Source organism: Gavia stellata, chromosome 3, assembly GCF_030936135.1.
Source record: "Gavia stellata isolate bGavSte3 chromosome 3, bGavSte3.hap2, whole genome shotgun sequence".
Classification (NCBI taxonomy): Eukaryota; Metazoa; Chordata; class Aves; order Gaviiformes; family Gaviidae; genus Gavia; species Gavia stellata.
The window spans coordinates 80,401,687-80,423,560 of record NC_082596.1 but is presented as its reverse complement, the minus strand read 5'-3'; the positions used below and the strand labels follow the sequence as shown (position 1 = coordinate 80,423,560).

At 36.4% G+C, this 21,874-nt stretch overlaps 1 protein-coding gene across 1 annotated transcript in view; it reads left to right on the top strand.

Moving 5' to 3' along the window:
* Positions 1–21,874, top strand: part of CTNND2 (catenin delta 2) — a 556,320-nt gene that overhangs the window by 136,728 nt on the left and 397,718 nt on the right. Inside the window, exon 2 of the mRNA XM_059836017.1 lies at positions 1,972–2,084. Coding sequence (XP_059692000.1) covers positions 1,972–2,084 — 113 coding nt within the window. The remainder of the gene's footprint in view (positions 1–1,971; positions 2,085–21,874) is intronic.

Genomic DNA, 21,874 nt, shown 5'->3' with positions numbered 1-21,874 from the left:
TTTGATGCATTCTAGCATAACAAATACTATACCACTTCAATTTTACATTCTTCGAAACTTTACTAATATTTCTGTTACAATCCTTTCTGCAGTAAGGGTATTATTTTATGCAAAGGAGACCACGATTTGAGTAGTAACTCTTGGAAAGTTGATCAACTGTCTCCTCAGCTTTTCAAACAATTGATTCTACTGGGTGAGAGACAAATGCTGTCTATGAAGTAGGCATATCTGAAATAGGTAATTATTATTAGGTGATTTTTAATAGTCCTATCTACAAAAAACAATGAAAAAGACATTTCTGAGTACTACAAAAACATGCCGAGAATATTATTAACTATGAATACTCATGCAATATTAACATTCAGTGAGCAGTGATGTTTTGCTCTTTACAGCAATCTGACTCTTGATGGTATTCTTGTACTCTGGATAGTCTTGCTTGAAATAATGAATATGGAATTAAGTAGGCTTTGTCAAATAGTCAGTGGCCATTTAAGTATACACCAGCTATTTTGTGCTGTACATAACCTGTGTGGACTTCCCCCCCCTTACTCGTAGTGCAGGACAGAAGTTACTCCAATGCAATAACGAGAGAAAAAAAGAGGACTGATCCAGCTGAATTAGGTAGGACAACCACCAGCCATTTCCTTCTTCCATTTCAGTTGTGGTTTTCCTCGTTTCAGAGATTTGAAAAGTTTAATGCCTTCATTTACCCTTGGCTTCTTGAACAGAGGTTTTGGGTAGCAGATAGGATGAAGACTTTTAAGTCCTTCTCTCTACTCCTACCATTTCTTCCTTTCTCTCAAATACTGAGTTCTTCAGTGGCACATGGTGGACGTAAGTCATGACTTAAGTAATTTCCAGTGCTGTTTTTCTGCTAGGCAAGACATTCCTGGGGAGTTACTCAAAGGACTGTCTCCCATACCTCTGCATTACGGGGAGGTCTTTTTTGAAAGGAAAGAGACAATGGGTGCATTTGTGTGGACACAGGAATGATTTAACAAGTGGATTCTCAAAATATTTCTCCTGCAGCCTTCAACAAACCGAAAGAAAATGGGCAAGAGAGCTGTTTCTATTTACTTGTGAAAATGACTTAAAGTAGCTATGACCAAAAAGAGAGGGTTGCAACATTTGGCAAATTTACAACAAATATAATTCCCTAAAAGCGTTTCAATTTTGTATTTGATACAACTCCTGCTACCATATGTGGGAAATAGAGCTCTTTAAGGAATAGTGGGGTTTTTACTTGTATTGGTTTTATTGTTTTTTTTTCTTTTAATTAAAAAAATAATCTCTTGTGTATAAAACCAAAAACTCTTTAGAAGGACATTTATAAGCTCTGTGGATAAATCTTATCTGGTGGGACTGGTTTGGCTTCCTTGACAGAATAAAAGGAAATACATTCAATTAGTGGTAGGATTTTTAACATGGCTTTTGTCCAAAACTACTTCAGTTTCCTTTCTGCGCATTATTAAATGCAAAAATTAAACTGTGTTCAGTCCATAACAACACACCTTCAATTTAGTTTATTTCACTAGTGTGTACTGTGATGGTATAAAAGCTTTTGTCACCACATGATCATCTGCAGAACTTTGCATCTTTCTTTAAGTAACAAAAATTTTTCTCATTTGTGGTCATACTTAGATCAGCTTGTTAAGAACACATTTGTATGCTACTAAGAGGTCTACATGAACTATGAATGATTTTGACGTAGGCCTAAATTGTTCAATGTATTTGGAAATTCCATTCCTGATAAACCAGCTCATTGTACAATATATATCTTTAGAGTGAATGAAGGAACAAGTAGGTGTTACCACAAAAATTTGAACTGCGAATGTGTTTAAAAAGAAAAAAAAAAGCTTTCCTATAAGATATTATGCTAACAGTTCTTGCACAAATTATTATTTTATGTACTGAAATTCCTTCTTAATCTCAAGAGAAGTCAAAACAAATGGTTTAATTTCTTTTTTTCAGGAACTGCAGTTTGAGAGACTGACTCGAGAACTTGAGGCTGAACGTCAGATTGTAGCTAGCCAGCTGGAGAGATGTAAGCTTGGATCAGAAACTGGAAGCATGAGCAGCATTAGGTAATGTATGAATTGTTAATTTTTTTGTAATGTAATGAATTTTGTCGCTGTTACAAGTTACCAGGGAGAACAAGATTGATCATCATCTTGTAAAAAAATTACACACTAGGGAGCATGAGATTTTAGTAGAGTTTGAAAATTTGCATTTTGATCTGCTTTTTAAAAAGAAAATTTCAAGAAGAGGCTTAATTTCATGCAATTTGGTATCTGGTTTGTCCAGTTACAAAACAGTAGTCACATTTGGAATTCACTGATTTGCTGTCGTCTGAACGGATTAATAGCAAAACTCCTGTTTCCACTACCAATACAGCTGTAATTTTCAGCCAAAGCTTTTTAGCTTCATATTTGCAGAGATGTATTGATAAGTTTTGTGAACCTGTTTTATCATAATTTCATCATTCAAGGTATTAAAAGCTTTAGAGATAGTTACTTAAAGCTGCTGACCTGACATCAAAATGTAATGAAAAGATATGAGCCACTCTCTTTTTTTAAACATTGGCTTTCTTCAATTTAAGAAGTTGTTCTGGTACATTGTTTGGATGATGGTGAGATTATTTAAGAAATTGTAACAAAAGGAAGCTGATCTCTTGGTCAGTTTGGTGCAAGTAAAGATTTTGTAGTTTTGAGCTTCTTGATACTAGTTTCTTTCTCAGGTGAACCTAATAAATGAAAGATGATAGTACTTGAGTTTCAAGGATTAAGAAAAAAATATGTTGTATAGAGATATCTTCTGTTTTTATCAGTGGAAATACTAAGTGTGCTATCTTTTGGATATATAAGACTGAATATGATATGCCAAGCTTAGTGCCAAGTTTTATGTGATACTAGTAGAAAAACTACAAAAAACCCCTATCACTTCTGGAATAAATTCCTCCTCAGTTTAAGCAATTCAGACTACAATTCAATCAAACAAAAGATTGTTTTCCATGATAAGTAGGAAATAATTAATCAGTAGAATGCCAAAGATGCACCAAAAATACTGTATGTAACAGGTCAATTAAAATAGCAGAAGTCAGAAGAATCTTTCAGTAATTCAGTGGAAACTGTACATGAAGTTGACTTAAATATAAACATTTTTAATAAATTAAGTGAGAATTAACTCCCTAAGATAAAATCATACTTTATGCTATATATTCTTCCCCACCAACTAGACTTATATTAACATTAGAGAAACTATATTGCTTAGAATTACTTAAGCACAGAGTAGGTAGTATTTGGCAATGTAGTACAGTACTGTATTTGCACTGTAAGTGTGCTCCCCAGAACTTTAAATTTTATGTATGGTATGACTGCATTTCAAAAAAGCTATCTGAAGTATGTTTGAATAATACTGTTAGCTTAGGATTACTCCAGCCAGTGATATGGAGGTTGGGAAGTTTCTTGTTTGGAAGGAAATGTTTCCTTGGTGAACTTCTGTCCTCTTGGTAAAGGTATACTTTTGAGTCATCAGTGTATCAAGGTCACTCAGCTGTTTCTTAAGAGACTCCAGATATTTGAGAGGTTTAATATTTTGACTACTAATCTCTCTGTGGAATAAACTAGTACCTAGAATAACTGAGGACATTTCATGCAAATTTTTGACATCTGTACTTTGCCCCAGAAATGTTCTACATATGAGAGTTTAAAGTCTCTAGCATTTTGGCTAAAAACATTTTAAGAAATACTTGAAATACAGTTGTCCAGAAGATAACATTGAAAGCTTACAATTAGATAGCTGTTCTTAGACTTGGCAAGTGATTTAAAAAGGAAATCAATAAAAATCTAATATTGTTTGTGTTGGGTTGTTGTTTCTCCCATACATATTAAATGAGCTTTAATTTTCTATTAGTTTTAAAAATACTAAATCATTATGAGAGGGGGTAGAACTTATACAAATATTAAGTGAAGTCAAATATCAGGTCTGGCTGCTGTGCTGACTTTCCAGTGCTCATCCAGATTCGAGAAAGTTCTTTTGACATAGTATAGTGACACAGAGACTTGGAAGATAAAAAATTATGTAGCGGAATAATATGTGTTGAGAAAAAAAGTATCCAACTTCTTAAAGTCTTTTGGAGTCTGGGGGGGCAGAAGAGGCTTGCTTAAAAATACTTTTTTTCATAGATATGACCCTCTGTGAAGCTAAAATTTTTAGACATATCTGGTTTAAAACAACACGATTAATTTCATGGCAAATAGTAAATACTTTAAAAATAAGTTTCTTACTGATACAGGGCAATTTGAAGATTTTTGACATCTTTATTTTATCAGCTACTGAATAATTAATTAATTGTTTTACGTATGCTTTTCTGGCAGAATACAAACTAAAATCAGAACTTACAGCTGTTGTTACTAAGCTTTTATTTGTAAAGAGCTTTTTAAAACAATCTTTAAATCAATTGCATTTATTTTAAATACTGACATTATTCAACGTGAAATCCCACTGTAAGTCTCCAGTAGAATTTAATATACATCCTTCAGCGATTTCACCATTGTCTGATGACACCTAGGTTTATTATTCAGATGCTTTTCCTTATCAAGGAATAATCAAACTGGACTGATTGTAATCAGCATATTTTAATATTGGGAAGTTAGATGATTTTTTTCTGCTTTAAAGTAATTCACTCAAAATATCGAAAAGGAATTTTTCTTCTTAATATTTGTTACCTATGTCTGTTAAGACCCAAGTATCTAAAACTAGTACATGGAGCAACTATCCATATTTGCAATTTTAGTCAGGCTAAAACAGCTTACAGTGGTGTTTTCTGCCCTATCTTGGTCTAACATCTTAAAACAACTGCAGATACACATAAGAAGTACTTATAGTGCCCTTCATTGTGGAGATATCAGGAAAACTGATCTCAGCTTTACCTTCTTGGGATAGTAGTTTCATGGAGTCTTCCGATATGTCTTAAGATTGTGCCCTTGAAACCAGGTTTTTAGGAACATGCTAAAGGGCTGTTACTTCTGGCTTCACTTTTGCTTTCTGTACTCATCTTGCATATTTGATGCTTGGCCCATAAGGAGTCATGTATCCAGCTGTACTGTGAAGTTCCACGTGGCTCAATTTTCAGTCCTTAAGGACTTCATATATAGCCTTTTCTTGTCACAGAAATCGGGATCCAGAAAGTAACGTGCAGTGAATTTGCACAGCACAACGCAACTCTGCACAGAATTATGCAGCCTAGATCCATAACAGGAATCATGGTATCTTACACTGGTATAGCTCCATAGCTCAGACTGATCAAGCCTGGTGAGAGGCAGGTCTATGTTGCCAGGAAGGAATCTGGCATTTGTAGTTTCTGTGATACAGAGTGATACCTCTGCACTGTAGTTTGCCTGTAGATGTGCCAGTTTGGTCAGAACAGATTGGATTAGCCAGAACTGACTGCTCTATCCAAAGCTCTGGTTGTAACAAGTCTTGCTCAACTGAAGGGACACAAATGCTCAGTTCTTCCACAGGACCATTTGCTAACCTTGAAGAACTGATTTTGGGTGTGCAAGGAAACACCACAGCTTTAATAGTGTTCATTGTTTCTGTGCCTACCTATCTCACAGCTGGGCCCCACCAAAATACCCAAAGTAAATTTTCTTTGTCATATCCTTGATTGGTAGTAATTTTTAGAGGGTTAGGGGACTATATTCACTAGGAATTGTACTAAAAGGATTTGAGTGCCTTCTCTTCAGGAACAGGTTCTTGGCTGTGAATCAAAGGGGGAAATCAATGGCTTCTGATAAAGCTGAATAAAATGCTTAGACCATGAAGTAGGAAAAAACTGAGGGAACTCTTCCATGCCACAGTGTTTCCATGTTGGCAGACTCAGCAGTTCATTACTCAGTCTGCTGAGTATTAAAATTTCATTACGCATTGTATAAGGAGCCAAGTCATGTTCTATACTGCTCCATCCCTCTGGCTGAGGCGCTTATTCCTTCTGGGCTCGATCCATCAGTCTGTCACTCCCTTTTGTATAGAGGGCAATTAGATGCCTGCATATCTTTGAGGTCTTCAGTCTCTGATAATTTTAAGCCCATATTAATGTATTTCAGATTTCTGAATTTCCCATGACCACATTACGTAGTTCCTCAAAACAGAAGCTGATGAAAGTGAGAGTGTTTTTTTTCCTTCCAGATATGAAAACAAAATCTTTGAAGCACTCCAAAGACTCAGCTAGATGTTTTCATGTTTTCTTTTGAAAGAATTCAGGCAAAATAGTGCCACAGAGTGGAAAGACTGAACAAGAAAAAAAATAGATTGCATGCATAGACATGTAACATATATTGAAGCTTTACACAAGCAAATATCCTTTGGACTTCATTGAAGAACTGTACTTACTTGTTAGTAAATCCATAAAACTTTAAGTTTCTTTTTCATATTTTTTATCACTGTTTTATGTGAGCAGCTTAGGGTTTTGTACTTATTTTTTGATGAAGCCTTAGTGTTTGAACTCAGGAATGTAGTTCAAGCATAGCCTGCTCTTTTTCTTTGAACATATAGTTTGCAAGTTGGTAAGGCAATATAATTTTTCTCAACTGAATTTCAACCCCCCCCTGAAATTAGTAGAAGTGATTTGCCATTTGCTATTGAAAGTATTCTGAAAAGACTGGTATTTGTTCATGAGTGTCCTAAGCAACATGCTAAAGTTTCTGGGTTTTAGAGGTAGCAAAAATATAATCTAATTTACTGAATTGCATGGAAAGCTTACCTTCTTTGTATACGCTTTCTTCAGTGTCGTTCTCTCTCTTGGAGATGCATATGTTATTTATACTTCATTACTGGGGAAACTGATGTTTTACTTAGGAGGATACAATTTTTGCAAATTTCCTGAAAAAACATCCAGCAAGTCTAACTGATAAATCCATTAACAGCCTTCATTTCAAGAATATTGAAGAGATAGATGAAATGCACTGTGGTAGGTAGACATAGGTAGACAATTTGCACTGTGTTGGTCAAATAAATAAAATTGCAGTTACAAAGTTTTCCTGTACATCTGTGGGTGTTAGATCTAATTTAGGCTACTTATTGTAGAAGTATATATAATAGTCTTTGTAGATATTTAATATTAGGGGTTGACAAATCCAGTAGCCCAGTAGAGGTGAGGCTGCCACAGCCTAGACCTGCACAGGCTGGAGAAACGGGCTGAGTGGAACCTTATGAAGTTGAAATTTATAAACGAAAGCAAATGCAAATTCCTGCATCTGGGATGAAATAACCCAGTGTGACAACACAGACAGGGGCTGTCTAGATAGAAAACAGTTTTACAGAAAAAGACCTGCAGGACCTCTTCAACTACAAACTGAACATGAGTCAGCAGTGTGTCCTTGCAGCAAAGAAGGCCAGCTGCATCCTGGGCTGCAATAGCAAAAGTATAGCCAGCAGATCAATGCAAGTGATTCCTCCCATCTATTTGAAACTCATGAGGCTACAACTTGAGTACCATATCCAGTTTTGGGCTCCTTAGTACGAGAAGGACGTTAGCATGCTGGAGCAAGTTCAGTGCAGGGTTGCCAAGAAGATTGGAGGCTAGAGAGCACATGAGGCAACAAGGGGCTTTAGCCATGAGAAGGGTCAGGAGGGGTCTTTCTTCTGTCTACAACCAGGTAATGGGAGGACGTAGAGAAGACAGGGCAAGACTCTTCTCAGAGGTGCATTGTGGTGGAATGAGAGGTGACAGGCACAAGATGTAACATGGAAAACTCTGACCAGATGTAAGGAAAACATTTTTCACCATGAGTTTGGTGAAACACTGGAACAGGTTGCACTGAGAGGTCGTGGAGTTTCCATCCTTGGAGATACTTAAAACATTATTTTCACTTCCCACCTAGGTTTTTCTGTGCTTTTTATTATTATTTCCACATAAATACTAGGAAAATAGATGTATTAGAATTTCATATTTTTTTACATCAAATTCTTCAAATATTTCAGAAAAAAAATCTCTAATCTAAACTAATGAATGTATGGTTTGCTTTTGCCTGTAGATGTCGGTAGTAAAAAAACAAAGTTGAAAAATATATGGTTAGTGTGGACTCTAAAGCAAAATACGAGCCAAAAGAAAAAGATATGTTTCTATTATATTATGAGAGCAGAGCAGTTGTTTATATGTGAAGAGTTTGATCAATAGTCACATTTAGAAAGTAATGCAACTTTTCAAGTAAAATTTATACACTGTCATTATTGGAAAACTGTTTTGCGTGCACTGTGGTTCTTCATCAACTCAGCATGTTATCAGTTAAACATGTTAAACTTTTTCACATTGCTTTGGTTACAGTGATGTCTCCGAGGGCTACTGGGAAGCTTCTAAATTTAAAACAAAAATTAAAAAAACATTTTGAATTATATGTAAATTAGAAATTTAACTTTTAAAAAGAAAAAAATGCTCAACAATTACTTCAGAGCAGAAATAAAGAGGATCAATATTTTATCGTTACTTACGAAAATGCCAAGTGTAATTTTTGTACTTGCTTTTTTAAACATAAGCCAATAGCATGATATTAGTTCAAGAAATGTAGTCAGAGTTTTAAAAGTGATGTTCTTTAAGAAGATTGGCATTTCACCAGTGTACAGAGAAGATTTTGACTAAACGTTTGACAGCAAATGCTTTAGCTCAAAAAAATCTCATTCTGGAATGTGTGTTTGCTCAGTAGTTCAGAAGCTTGAATAAGCTTAAAGTTTTGTCACACACTGTTGCTCGTCTTCATTATGGATTGTGTAAAGCTTAACAAGTCATACTTGGATGAACTTTCGTCAACTGAATTAAAAAAAAAGTTTATCTGAAATAAAAAATGGCAATAAAAGCAGGCAGGTTTTTGAAAATGAGTTTCTGAAAACACTCCTTACAAATTCTAAAAGTCTGAATATTTAGCTGTCATAAGACAGCATTTTGTGGGGTTTTTTGTTGTGGTTTTTTTCAATTATCTGACAATGATTTTATGTTGCTATAAGTGACTAGGTCAGGTGGAACCCTTTAGAAAGATGCAGAGATTGCTCCACTCCTGAAGAGCAACTAAACTTCATCAAAAAGGGAAGATTTCAGAGAATTTAGGGTACAGCAGGCAAAGGAATTGCAATCAAAAGCAGGAAATCTCCACTTTGTATACAGACCAGCAGGACATATGAGTTCATACACAGTCTGCAGTGAATGTGAGGGAGCAGTCAGCCAAACTTGAGGGTGATGGAATGAAATTTCCAAGGGCCAAGTATGACTGTCTAGACTTGCATCAACTCAAAACATTCTTCAGTTGGCTAAGATCAAGTGACAAAGCAAGGACCCAGCTGTGAAGACACGTGGGCTAAAGAAGAGTGGGATATAAACCTTCAGTTGTCTGGAGGAGGGTGTGTGTGGTTTTTTTCTGAGATTTTTCTGAATAAATGTTAAGTTTCTATTTTCTACTCTAATAAAAGTTGTGTGGGAGTATGGGAGTGGTGTAGAAGCCTTTCAGTTGTCTTTGAAAAAGATCTATGTACATCCACCCCAAAGTTCTGACTAATTTGAGCTCCTATAACATTTCTGAAATGTTTAACAGCAGTACATTTTAAGGGCAGAGTCTATTCACAGGTGATTTCCTTCTTTAGTTTGTGAATACATGACAAAAAAGAAAAAATCAATATTTTACTTTCTCTTTTGCAGTCAAGAACATCTAAAAGGGTTTTTCTTAGTGCAAAGGAGGTTAACAAGTCCCCCTGTCTGTAATAAACATGCTGTCTTCCAGTCATCAAATTTTACCCTAGAGCTTTGTGTTTATCAGGAACTGCTGTCAGCAGAAGAGGTGCAAGTACAGCATATATAATTTCCCTCTTTCTCAGAAGTATGGTGCAGAATCCATGGAAAGCAGTGTTGGTAAATGTGAAGAATCTTTTAGAAATAGATAAACTGAGTCAAATGAAAAATAAGAGAAAGGGGACTTTTTTCCCCCTCAAACCTCATCAGCTTATAGCTGTGTCTGCATCAGCAGGAGTGCAGTACAGTTCTTGGGGCTCAGCAGAAGGAAACACACAGTTCTGAGAACACAGCATGCATATCATAAGCATTTGGAGGGGATTTATAACAGACTTTAATTTGGTCCCATGGACTGGCTTGCCATTTGTTGTTGAAGTAAAGCTAGGCTCCTGGAGAGCCTCTTCCAGGTTAGTTTCTGAAAACAATTCAGTTGGTGTGCCATGAGACCACTTCATGATGCAAACTAAAGCTTGGGAAGTGGAAAAGAGCAGGAGGTTTGCTTCAAAGATGCACTATTACTTTGAAGGACAGTGCTAATGTCGGTGGAACCGATACTGAACATTATTATCCCTTAGAATGCCTCAGTCCGGGCTGAGCAGAAGGAAAATGTTGCACTGGACCTGATGATACTCATTTGCGTCACTTGATTCATGTCTATACTGCGTCTTACTTGATGGCAGTTCCATTTAAAAACCCCTGAACAGGTACAAAACTGACATTGGGTCTTGAGTAGGAAAACTAAAATGAAAGGTGGGCCATGCATACAATGATGTTTTGGGGTAACTCAAATATAGCTACATTGATGAGGAATGTTTTGTCAATGCTACGCATGGTACTATCTGATATATTTCCAGATCTTGTATAAAGCTTATCATGCATTATTGGGTTTGTGGTAAAACAGAATATCCTGGTAAAACCATGTTGTAGGTTTCAACGTAGTAGAAAGGAAAAAAACACCACCATTCTTTAGTAGGAAGCCAGCTTCCTTGTTGAATAATCATGCATCTTTGGTTATAATGCTACTAAGCCAGCATGAGGATGAAATGAGCTGGAAGGAAACATTCAATTAGATCAAAATGGTGGGAAAATGTGCGAGTGTTTGTTATAGCACAATGTTTTCTTTGAAGTCTTTGCATTATTTGAGTGCTTTGCTATCTCTAAAAGGCATAAATTCAAAAAAATACCTTTAACCCCCCCAAAAAAAACCCCACTGCCCAAAAAAACCCCAACAAAACAAAGCCAGAGAGGTTTTCTTAGAGAAAGTTGAAGAGATGGTATTTTTGTTCCATTCAAAATCCTTAAGGAGATAATTTGGATAATCTTAGAAGAAAAGAAACTGAAGCAGCCTTTGTGAGACCACAGTTAAGAATGAACAATGTGGTTTGAATGCTTGGCCACTTTAATAAAGTGGGTTTTTTTCCCATGTCAGTTTTCAGTCTATAGCTTAGCTAAGTCATTTAGGGATTCTCCCCTGTACCATTCATCTTCTCCAACAATCTACTCATTTACCACAAAAATCGTTGGTGACTTTCTATCTAATCATTGGGTTGCTAGCTGATGGATGATGGTCACCATGCTAACGCGTGTCTGCTAGGTAATAGCCAGAACCCAGCACTTCTGAAAATCAGACTACTGATTTACATACCTAGCACAGGCATTTAGGCACTTCTGAAATCTTTGCTTAGAAATAAGAGTTTTGGGAAATGCAGTAAGTTGTCAAGAAGTAGAATGGACGAATTCTGCTTGTTGCGACAACTATATTACGATGTACCAAACCTAATTTCCTATGCCAGTTTGACATTGATAGTTGATGTTGCTGGCTTCATGTGTACCACCACATGTAAGAGTGTTCAGCTCAGAGAATTTGCTTTAGAAGTAAGAGAAAGTGATCAGGGAAATACTGAGGTTAGTCTTTCCAATACTCCTGTTCCACCTTATACTTGCTATCTCTTGATCTTTTGGCTATGATATGTAGAGACCTGAAAGGTGACGAACTCTGTATCATATGACTTGGTCAGTAAATTAGTTTGAGACTACTACCTAAAAAGGAAGATTTGAAGAAAATGTTCATTATAGGAAATAAATTGTGGTTGGAACAGTTGGTACAATTTGTGTTAATAATGTGATTAGTTAATTACTGTGCAGATTGACAGTTTATTGGATTAAAATATCAGACTCGTGATCTGATCATTCAGAGCAACCTGATAGAAGATTAGGTTTAGCCTGTCTGTATACTCTACTGTATGAAAGCCCAGTGTTTAGGGAAATGGTTAAAAAAAATATACTGAGAGAAGTTGTTGGTACAAAAGCAAGAAAATGAGACAAAGTAAAAGGTTATACAACTTTTTTGTATTTCCATTAATATAACATTTGTGGGGACTTTGTGCTGGTTCTCCACAATGAGGCACATCAAGAAAACAGAGTAGTCCTGTTCAGCCTCTACAGGGAACTAAATGGTTTCACAGTTTTGCAGTAGATAAGCTTCTGTTGCTGAAAGGCAAATTGCCAGCAAATGTCCAAGCAATCAGGTCTGGTGTAGTTTTTATTTTTACAGTACAACCATATCTTTTACAATAGTATTATGGGTCGTATCATTCCCAGATAGATATGTCTCTGAAGGCACCAATTCCAACAAGATTTTTAAAACACTCCCTCCACAGATGCTCTCCCTCTTCTTCTGCTTGCCAAGTACCCTCCTGAGATATCACTTCCGTGAGAGCAGTAACAGAGTAATATTCAGCATTGCCAAACTCACAACACAGGCATGTTTATGAAATTAAGGTATCAGAGTTTATTTTAATCTCATCAAAATTACTGCAGAGAAGCTCTGACAATAAGGATATAGATATTTTTCTCTCTAGTGCCCTAAGAAAGGGTCTTATAGGCTGAAGGCCTTATCTGGGGCTGCCAGGTGTCACTTAGATTCTCTCTTAGTTAACTCAAGTCTTTCATTGTTTCTTCTTTTTCACTAATACCAGGACTAAGGAAAAACAAACCCACAAAAAAGCAGAATGACCACGACAGAAAAAACAGCAGATACTTTACATATCAACATTTACTGATATGTAAGCCAATGAAGGCTGTACTTAATAGTGTATTCTCTACCTTACTGCACTTCTGGCATGATATCTGAAAACTCTTTCCAATTATTACATTCACAATTTAAATGTGTTATTGCAAGCCTGACACTTGAATATTGTACTAATTTGAAATAAACATGGAAATACTGATCTTAGGAAATACATTGTTGTTAATGTAAAACTTGGTTATGTCTTACAGAGTGAGGTTCTGTGTTTAGACTACTTTTGATAAGCCATTTGTTGAAAAATTAGAGCAATACAGTTTACCATTAAGGATGGATAAGCACTGTAATAGATTGCCTAAGGAGCCTGTAAAAACTATCATTTGAAGCTTAAGGACATGTAGAATATCTATCAAGAATGGGACATGAGTGACAAGACTATCTCTACAACTCTTTCTAGCTCTCCTTTTTATCATATCTTGCTGGGCTCTGCTTTAATAATTTGACAACATTCTTTTTGTCCCCATCCTTACTTATCAGATTTTGAAATGTTTTTGGATGGGTTTGGAGGAAGGCAAGATTGAGGATAATGCTGACGGAAAGTTCCTTTCTATTATAAAGTTCTTGAATTTGGAGTGTTTGCGGGAAAGTTTGATAAAACTTGTCCAGGAAAGTTCATTTTTAGTGCTTACTGCTTGTGGGTACTAGATACCATTTTTGTGGTATCTTAGAAGTAGCTAGTTTACAGCTGAGAACAAATTCTATAACATGGTGACAGTATTTAATGGCCATGGGCAATTGACATTAAACACTGAAACAGAAGTAGGGTATCTAAGGTACTTCAAGGAGTCAGTTCTGAGGAATCATGGATAGAGACTGTAGTAGCGTCTGTCACTGATGTTGCCTGCTGGTTTGTATTAAACCAAGATTTCAGTTGTTCTTTATGTTGCCAAGCTGCACCTTCCAGGTTGAATATTTCCTTCTCAAGATGCGTGTACTGAGGTTTTGAAGGGAATTACAACTAATCATCATCATCGTCATTTTTGTGGTTGTTAGAGATTTGCACCAAAAGGCCTTGCTATTAACAGAGGAACTAAATGTACCTTTGCACAGAGTTACAGAGATAAATCCCTATTTTCCTAGAATGTGTGTTGCCACCTACCTAATTTGGTGTACAGTGGGGCAGAATACTGGAGCTGGGAGGGAAGTCTCCTCAGTGTTATCCCATCCTTCCCTTCCTGTTGCCAGGGTAAGGAGCGGTCCTTTTGAGTCCAATGGCAAGAGGTCAAGAAACAGACCTCCAGGTGCATTTAGCATCCCAGTTGCATGCGTGCATGGGGAGAAAAGTTGGGGAGGAGAATCCTTTGTTCCAAACATGGATGAGGCATCTGGAAGAACCCAGATTCAGTCTATAAAGTGGAGATTTGTATTTAATGGTCACACACCAGAATCAGAGGGTCTGAGAAATGAAGAGTGGGAGTTGGAGCAGGATGAGGAAAATGAAACGGGGGCAGAGTCTAGAGAAGAGCAGGACAGGAGGATAAGGCAGAGGAGTCAGGGAACATACTATGCCCTGCTTACAGTTGGAGGACCAAAGATGGAAGTTGAAAATACCCATTTATCCTGGATACTCAATCTAAGAAATCTAGGACTAATTGCTGAAGAGACCTTACTGGCTTCATTTGCTGCTATGAGTAGTCATCACATCTGTGTGTCAGTTCCTGATCTGGTTATTAGGATCCCTGCATATCTGGAAGGCTGTACAGAGAAATGAGAAGCAGAGAATACCTGACAGGGATTCAAACAAATCTTTACAACAGAATTAGGCAGCAGAAGTTGATACAATTCCACTGGATTGCCTTCAGCTATTATAAGCAGATAGCTAGTTCTTTTCCTGATGCACATTTTGCAAGTTATGAAACTCCATTGGCCCTGTAGACAACAGCATCCCTCCACACAGACATGATTTATCCCCAGAGCAGTTTAGAAATGAAATGGTCATGAAACAGAAGTTGTGTAACAGTGCGTTTGTACAAGGAATAAGTCAAAATGCAGCTAGCTGAAGGCTTCCCAGAACTCCAGACAAACCAATTTTTTTTTGTTCCACAGATGAAGGCAAAGCCTGTCTTGTTGCTGTTCTTGAGGAAACAAATTCAATTTTGTTTTGAGTTTCAAAGAAAAACTGCAGTGAGACATAGTATTTTCTCTCCCTTCACCACCCCTACCTTCTGGTTCTCACTATCTGAGCTTGTGTAGGTGATCTTGACTTCTGTCTTGAGCATCCTCTCTTTTGATACTTTTCTTCTTCTCCATTGCCTAAGTTTATATTCTACCTAATTCACTAAACACTGCAATTTGCCAAAATAAAGCAATTTGCCAAAATAAATCCCCCTGCTCTCAGCACTTCCTTGTTTTGGCAAGTCCTGATCACCTTTCACCAAATGCAGATATGGGAACAGTTACTAATGCTTCCTGCCAAAACCTCATCCAGGCTAGTTTATCTGTCCCTAGCAAATGACTAAATTACTTTTGCATTAAGCTGGCTTTGTTTGGGTTCTTTGTTTTAATAAAAGCACAGTTGTTTTCCAATATAGTCTTTTAAGAAACTGGAGATTTTCAATAAAATTGCATTGGTGGAAGTTACAGACTTCTCATCAGTCATAGCTTTCAAAAATACACTCCTCTCAACAGTAGTAATTTCTGCTGTCAGATTGAAAGTGGATCCTGTGTCTTGCCGTGATCTGTCTTGATTAAAAAAAAATAAATATGTTGTATTGAGCTGTAGTGTTTGATACAGGAAATTTAAGACTTACCAATTCACTTTGAGAAGATTTGTGTTTGGTTTTTTCCTGGTCTTTTTTCCCTTACTTTAGAAATTAACAGTGCTATTACTCTTAATTATTAGGTAGTCTCTCCTTGTTCATATGTGATAATTTGCACAGGAATTGGTCCTGATTTTCCTATGTGTTTTCTGTATACTTCCTCTGAGGGACTGACAAACATCTTAATGGTGCTGCTACCACTGTGATCACTCTGTAGTGGAAACTGAGCTATGCGTTCCTTATTACTCGAGTATATCAAATGCCAAAAGTACACAGACAGTATTACTAATATCTTTAGTTGAGTTCCAGGAATGGTATGAATGAGCACAGTTCTCTTTCCACAGGCATCTCACAATTGGATAGCAATGTGCTTTGAATAGGTAATGTTATATGCTCTCTAGCCATGTTGCCATTTCAGCAGTTAAGGAAGATTTTATAGATTTTAATACGTTAAACTTAAAGGGGCTTTTAAATCCCTTGTGCTTTCAGCTCATGGTAGATGTAGTCTCAGTTACTACTAATTGTGAATAAATATTCTGCCTCCTTCCGGCTTTCCTCTACCCCTTTTATTTTCACCTTGTTCCTCCACACTGCTCATTTGCACAAAGATTTTAAAAAAAAAGACTCTTGCACACCAGCTCTCTACTTCTTCACTCTCTATAGAGCAGTATCCCCCAACTCACCAGGTACAGAGAAGGAAGATATAGTACAACTTTTACATTTATATCCGCTCTGTTATCTTGAAACAACTAGATCAAGATTAAATGTATTTTATTTTCATTTAAATCTTCCTTCTGCTTTTTATTTTGACAGTCTTCACCATAAACGTTATCACACAGATGGCTGTGAATATAGCTGCAATAGGATTAGCATCAAACTAATGAGCACAGTGGGAAGTTTGCCTAATTTCAAATATCCTGTGAAAGTTACCTTAAGGTTTGCCAATATAGTTACTGATTTTTTTTACTGTATTCATGAATGGCTAATAGGAACCAGTGACTGGTATTTAACTCCTGGTACTTATGTGATCTTGCCTCTGGAGGCAAGTAGTTGTCCGTGCTGGAATACCTTCCTTCCCCTCTGTAAGCTGAGGCATATGTAGTTGGGGTGGTATAATGCAGTTAATAATTAATTTTTACTTTTATATTACTCATTATGGTAAAAATGCTTTCTTCAAAGCTTATCAGAAAAAAGAAAAAGTTATAGGTCCCCGATATTCGGTAGAAATGTTCTAGCTTCAGTGGAGGCTTCAGCTAGCTTCACAGCCATGGCATTCCTCCCCTCAAGAATCAGAGATCAGTTTCAAGAGGACTAACTTGGTAGCAAGTTCTGTGGATTGTGGCCAGTGTTTCTGCACCAGCCTTCCTGCTGGGTTAGACCAGTGCTCTCCAAACTTTTTTATCGTGCACCCCTATCAGTAAAACATTTTTGAACATGCGCTGGCAATATATCGATACTTATTTATTTATAGATTATATACATGCACTATCGTACTAATATATTATGAACCTTATAAAACAAACAAAAACAGAACTTTAAAAAGGGTGAGATAAAATGAAATGAACACTGTGTTTTATTTTCTTTTATGTATTAATGGTACAAAAATATTTTCTTCCTGCACTCCAGTGACTTGTCTTGTACAGTGCCTGGCACGTGCACACCCCACTTTGGAGACCGCTGGGATGTAGGACTATTAATCTCACAGTAGTAGTAACTTTTCCACTGAGGTGTGTGATTGAAACCTGGTATAAGCAACTCTGCTTTAGATTAGGCCTTGCAAGAAAGGAATGAAAGAGCAGCGTTGGCAAGATACCTTTGCTGGCTGAAAACAAGGAAGCTGTAGGGCTGTGAGGGAAGGATAACACTGGCAGATGGGAGTTTCCCCCTCATTTAGGCCATCTGAAAGCTGCGGTCTTCCTTTCACAATATGGGGCACCGTATAGAGAATGCAGCAGCAACAGTAACACCGAAGTTGTAGTTTTCTTCTTTTCCTCCTTCTGCCTTTTTTCCCCAGTCTCCCCATGTAAAAGAGAGACATCATTAATCCTTAACTTTTGGCTCAGGTTTATGTGTTTACTGAATAATACATGCAGTTATCTTCACAGTAAGTTAGTATTGCACCTGGGATTTAACTCCCGGTACTTATGTGATCTTGCCCTCCAGAGGCAAGTAGTTGTCTGTGCTGGAATACCTTCCTTCCCTTCCGTAAGCTGAGGCATATGTAGTTGGGATGCTATAATGCAGTTAATCATTATTTTTTACTTTTATATTACTCATTATGAAATTTCTTTATTCTAAAAACTAGTTTGTAGGTAGTATTTTAATCTAAACCCATTTCAACCACTTCAACCTAATACAATAACAGCATTTCAACACCATCGATCTGGAAGCATTAGTCTATATTGAGTCACTTTTAGTCAAAACGCTAGACTAGTAGATATAGAACATTACAAAAATTTTCTTTATTACACTCATATGACTGATCCAATTATAATCAGTGCTTTGTAGTTCAGCTATGCAATTTTCCCCTTCAAGTTGATTAACAGAAAGCTCTGGCAGATCTTTGGAAGTTCATGGCCAAATAATTTGTCAATGAAACGTAGTGTATGTAAATTGATAAATGTAGCTGTTAGGAGGAAATAATCATTGCAAGTTGCTGATGAGAACAGAAGACCCTGTTAATAAATCGAAGTAATCATCACCTCCACTTTCTATCCTAGTCTGCTAAATATATTACATCATGATATATTGCATTTCCTTCCTAGGGCTTTGTAAACATCAGGGCATAAGTAACTTCAAGTAAGTAAGTAAGTAAGCTTTCTAATTTTCTCTGTCCAGTCCATGTTAATCCTGTTGAAGAAGTGAGCAAAAGAGGTACAGCTTATCCACACGTAATGCTGTTTATAAATCTACTCTTGACAAGGGAGGTGTAGCTTATGCAGTAAATTACGTAAGTCAGTCTGAAACAACTTCTGTAGCAGCATTTACGTTTCCCAGATTTTCTTTTCTGATTTAAAAAAATACTTGACGTTAGGTGTCGAAGAGTGGTACTTTTATTATTGGTTATTCTTTTCTCATCCACCTCTTCTCCCTTCCTCTCCTCTCGACTTCCCTCCCCATAGTGTTTTCAATTAGTGCTGTAGTTAAGAAGGCAATAGCATTTACATCTGAAGTTAGACTTTTCAAGGCCCTCACTTTCTCTGAGTCTTTATTTTTGGCTCTAATCAGAAGTATAGAAATAGCAAAAGGTTGTGTGTTACCCTCCTTACTACTATAAGAATCTGATTGTACTACAACTCAATTTTGTTCTGATTCTGAACTGTTTTTTAAATCCATGTAAACATTGCTAATAGCCAGCTTTACTAATAAGATCTAATAAAATCTTAGTCTTAGTACCTATGAAATGAAGAATTAACCAAAAATCTTTTTCTGTCTTCTGCTTTAATTTTTACATAGGCTTCCACTTAAATCACTTAGCTTTTGTCTTTACTGATCCATGTGGCAGAGAAAGGAACAAAATGAAAATAAAATAAAATCCATTAATGCCGCTAAATGTATTTATTTTAGTGGCCCTGGAATACACAACCGTTTCAAGATTAATCTCTGTTTCTGCAGTGAGGCACTGATAATACGTTGCTATATTTCCTTGCAATGAATTTAGATGACAGTTTATATTCAGCTTAAAAAAAAGATCCCAACAGCAGAAAGAGATGTTGATGTAGTTACAATAAATGCCCTTGTTCACATTGAGAGAATCTGTGACATGAACCTCTAACATCAACGATGTTTAAATAAGCATGATTTTTATTCCTTGATGAGCAAAATTTAAAGAAAGCCCTGTTACCATGCATAATATAACCCTTGTCAGGTTTTGATTATTTTTAAAGCATTTGCTGAAAATGTAGGCTATGGATGACTTTTGTTTTGTTTAAAATAATGCAGGATATACACAGTGAAGAGATATAATTGTGGCTAGTAATTTAGAAAGATATTATGGTTAGTGTACAGTTTTCTGCATTAATTCCGACTTTAGTGAAAAACAGTACTACATTTATGTGAGTATTTTAACAGTAGCACAGCATTAATTAAGAGTGCAACCAGCCTGGGGTACAAATTTTTGGATCTACTACTTTTTTTTTTACTTTATCCTGTTATAATTTAAAGCTTTATTAAGTGATGCTAAGCAGCAATAATGCTAAATAGTCTTAATCTAATCCAATGATTAAGATAGCATTTTAAAGGTTTATTCTGCTTTTTTATTCAAATTGTACACAGGAATAAGATGTTTTGATGTTACTATTTTGCTGTTTAGGGTTCAAGTGGCTTGAATTTAGCTTGTGAAATATAATAGTAGGTATCTTCTATCAAAGAAACTACGAGAAGCGTTTCCTGTTCAGTGCATGATGTAGGATGAAGTCTAACACGGAGCAGATTGGTAGTTGGATCAGGACTGGTTACGCCAAGACAGATAGTAACTGAAATGACCTTGGGTCAAGCAGGACCTTCCTGCCCCAGTGCTGCATGAGCCAGTCATGTTGACATATTCTTGCATTACAAACCTCCAGCAGGCATCCATATGCTTTAGTTCTGAGCTGCCATTTTTGTTGCTTATTCAACACAGTTGAGGGTATAAACAAGAAGGAATTATAATTAATCTGCTATACACTTGGTTTTTGATATAAAACATGACTTGATATTCATAATATAATTTTCTGGCCTTCTTGCAGTCTAACGTTTTCTACTGCTTCTGTATATTTCTTCACATTTCAGTTTTGATTTAGCTTCTTGTCATATTTATAGCTGTTCCTTATCACCTTCCTTTTCTCTTTTTATTGATACTAGAAAGGTGTAGGTCTTTTGATGAGCAGTGATCTATTCCATATGATTCAATGGTTTTGCCACCCTGGAATGTCTGAGGAGGTAGATAATTTATTTTACTGGAGTGATGTCATATTCATGAGTTTCAAGACCCAGGGGCCCTGAAGTCTTAATAACTGTAATCTCTTACCAGTTAACCCTCTTGAAAAATAAGATCTGTCTAAAAGGACAGAGGTTTTTGTTTTCTGTTGATCATCTCTGGTTCTCAGCTGATCTAGGAATAGATACAGGACTTTCCAATCTACTGTCTTCAGTTAAATCAGAATCCCCTTCTGACTTTCTCTTTTGGCTTTTGGAGGTATCTCATTCTTTGCTTCTGCAGGAATAGTCAATTGCTTTGTGTCCTTAAGCTTTATCATCACTTCATGATGATGAAAATTATGTAACATATTCCATTCAGTATTGGTTCCCAGGTCAGAATCTCGACTGCAAGACTGGAGGTAGTAAAGTTTGGAAGAGATGATAATGCTTTCATAGATACTTGCAGTCTGAGTGAATAAAGTACTTCCATGGAGGTCTGTCAGAAATATTACATACTGTATTTCTTGATAATAGCTGTAAGTAGAAGATTATATGCAAACACATGCACTTATTGCAGCTGACATTCTATCCGTTTCAATGAAGTGTGCTTGCCTTCCTCCCTTAGGCTCCTTTGAATTGATCAGTCTGAATGTATTGCACCAATATTGCTGAAGTTTGCAAATTATCTATTAAAAATAAAATTAAATCATTAAATCTGTTTCAACTAATGTTTAATTTTACGTAGGCAAATCTCAAAGAGGAATAGTGTGCAATGTGACTTGTAAGCAGGCAGGAGACCTTTTAATGGAAGGTACAAATCCTGCAGCTGGTCTTTAATTCAGTGACCTCTCATCAATTTCAAAAGTATTGCTTGGGTAAAGAACTTCTTAGAAAATTACCTTTGATTTTGCCTATTTAAATTGCTAGATGAGCTGTTGCATCATCTTTATGGAAAAGAGCTATGGAAGTAAAAATACAGATTCTAAATGCGTGGTTAAAAGTGCATTCTGTAGATTTGCTTCTATATTGATTTTTACAAGCTTGGCAATATCTACTTTGACTTACTATGCCATGGTTAGAGGTTAATCTCAAAAAAACACCACCTTACAGCATTGGTTTGACATTGGTTCTTCTTGTAAGATGGAATTGCAAGAGAATGCAGAGGCTTTGAAAAGGCCAATACAATCACAGCTAAATTTAAACGATCTGTATTAGATTACCAGTTCTCTTTTGTGGAACTTCAGCTCCTTGAAAATCTGTAGGAATAAGATTTTGAAGAGTTTCAAGGCAGAAATTCAAGGTCATTTTCTGTTGGAACATTTTTATATCAGACAGGTGAAATCTTAATTGCTTTTC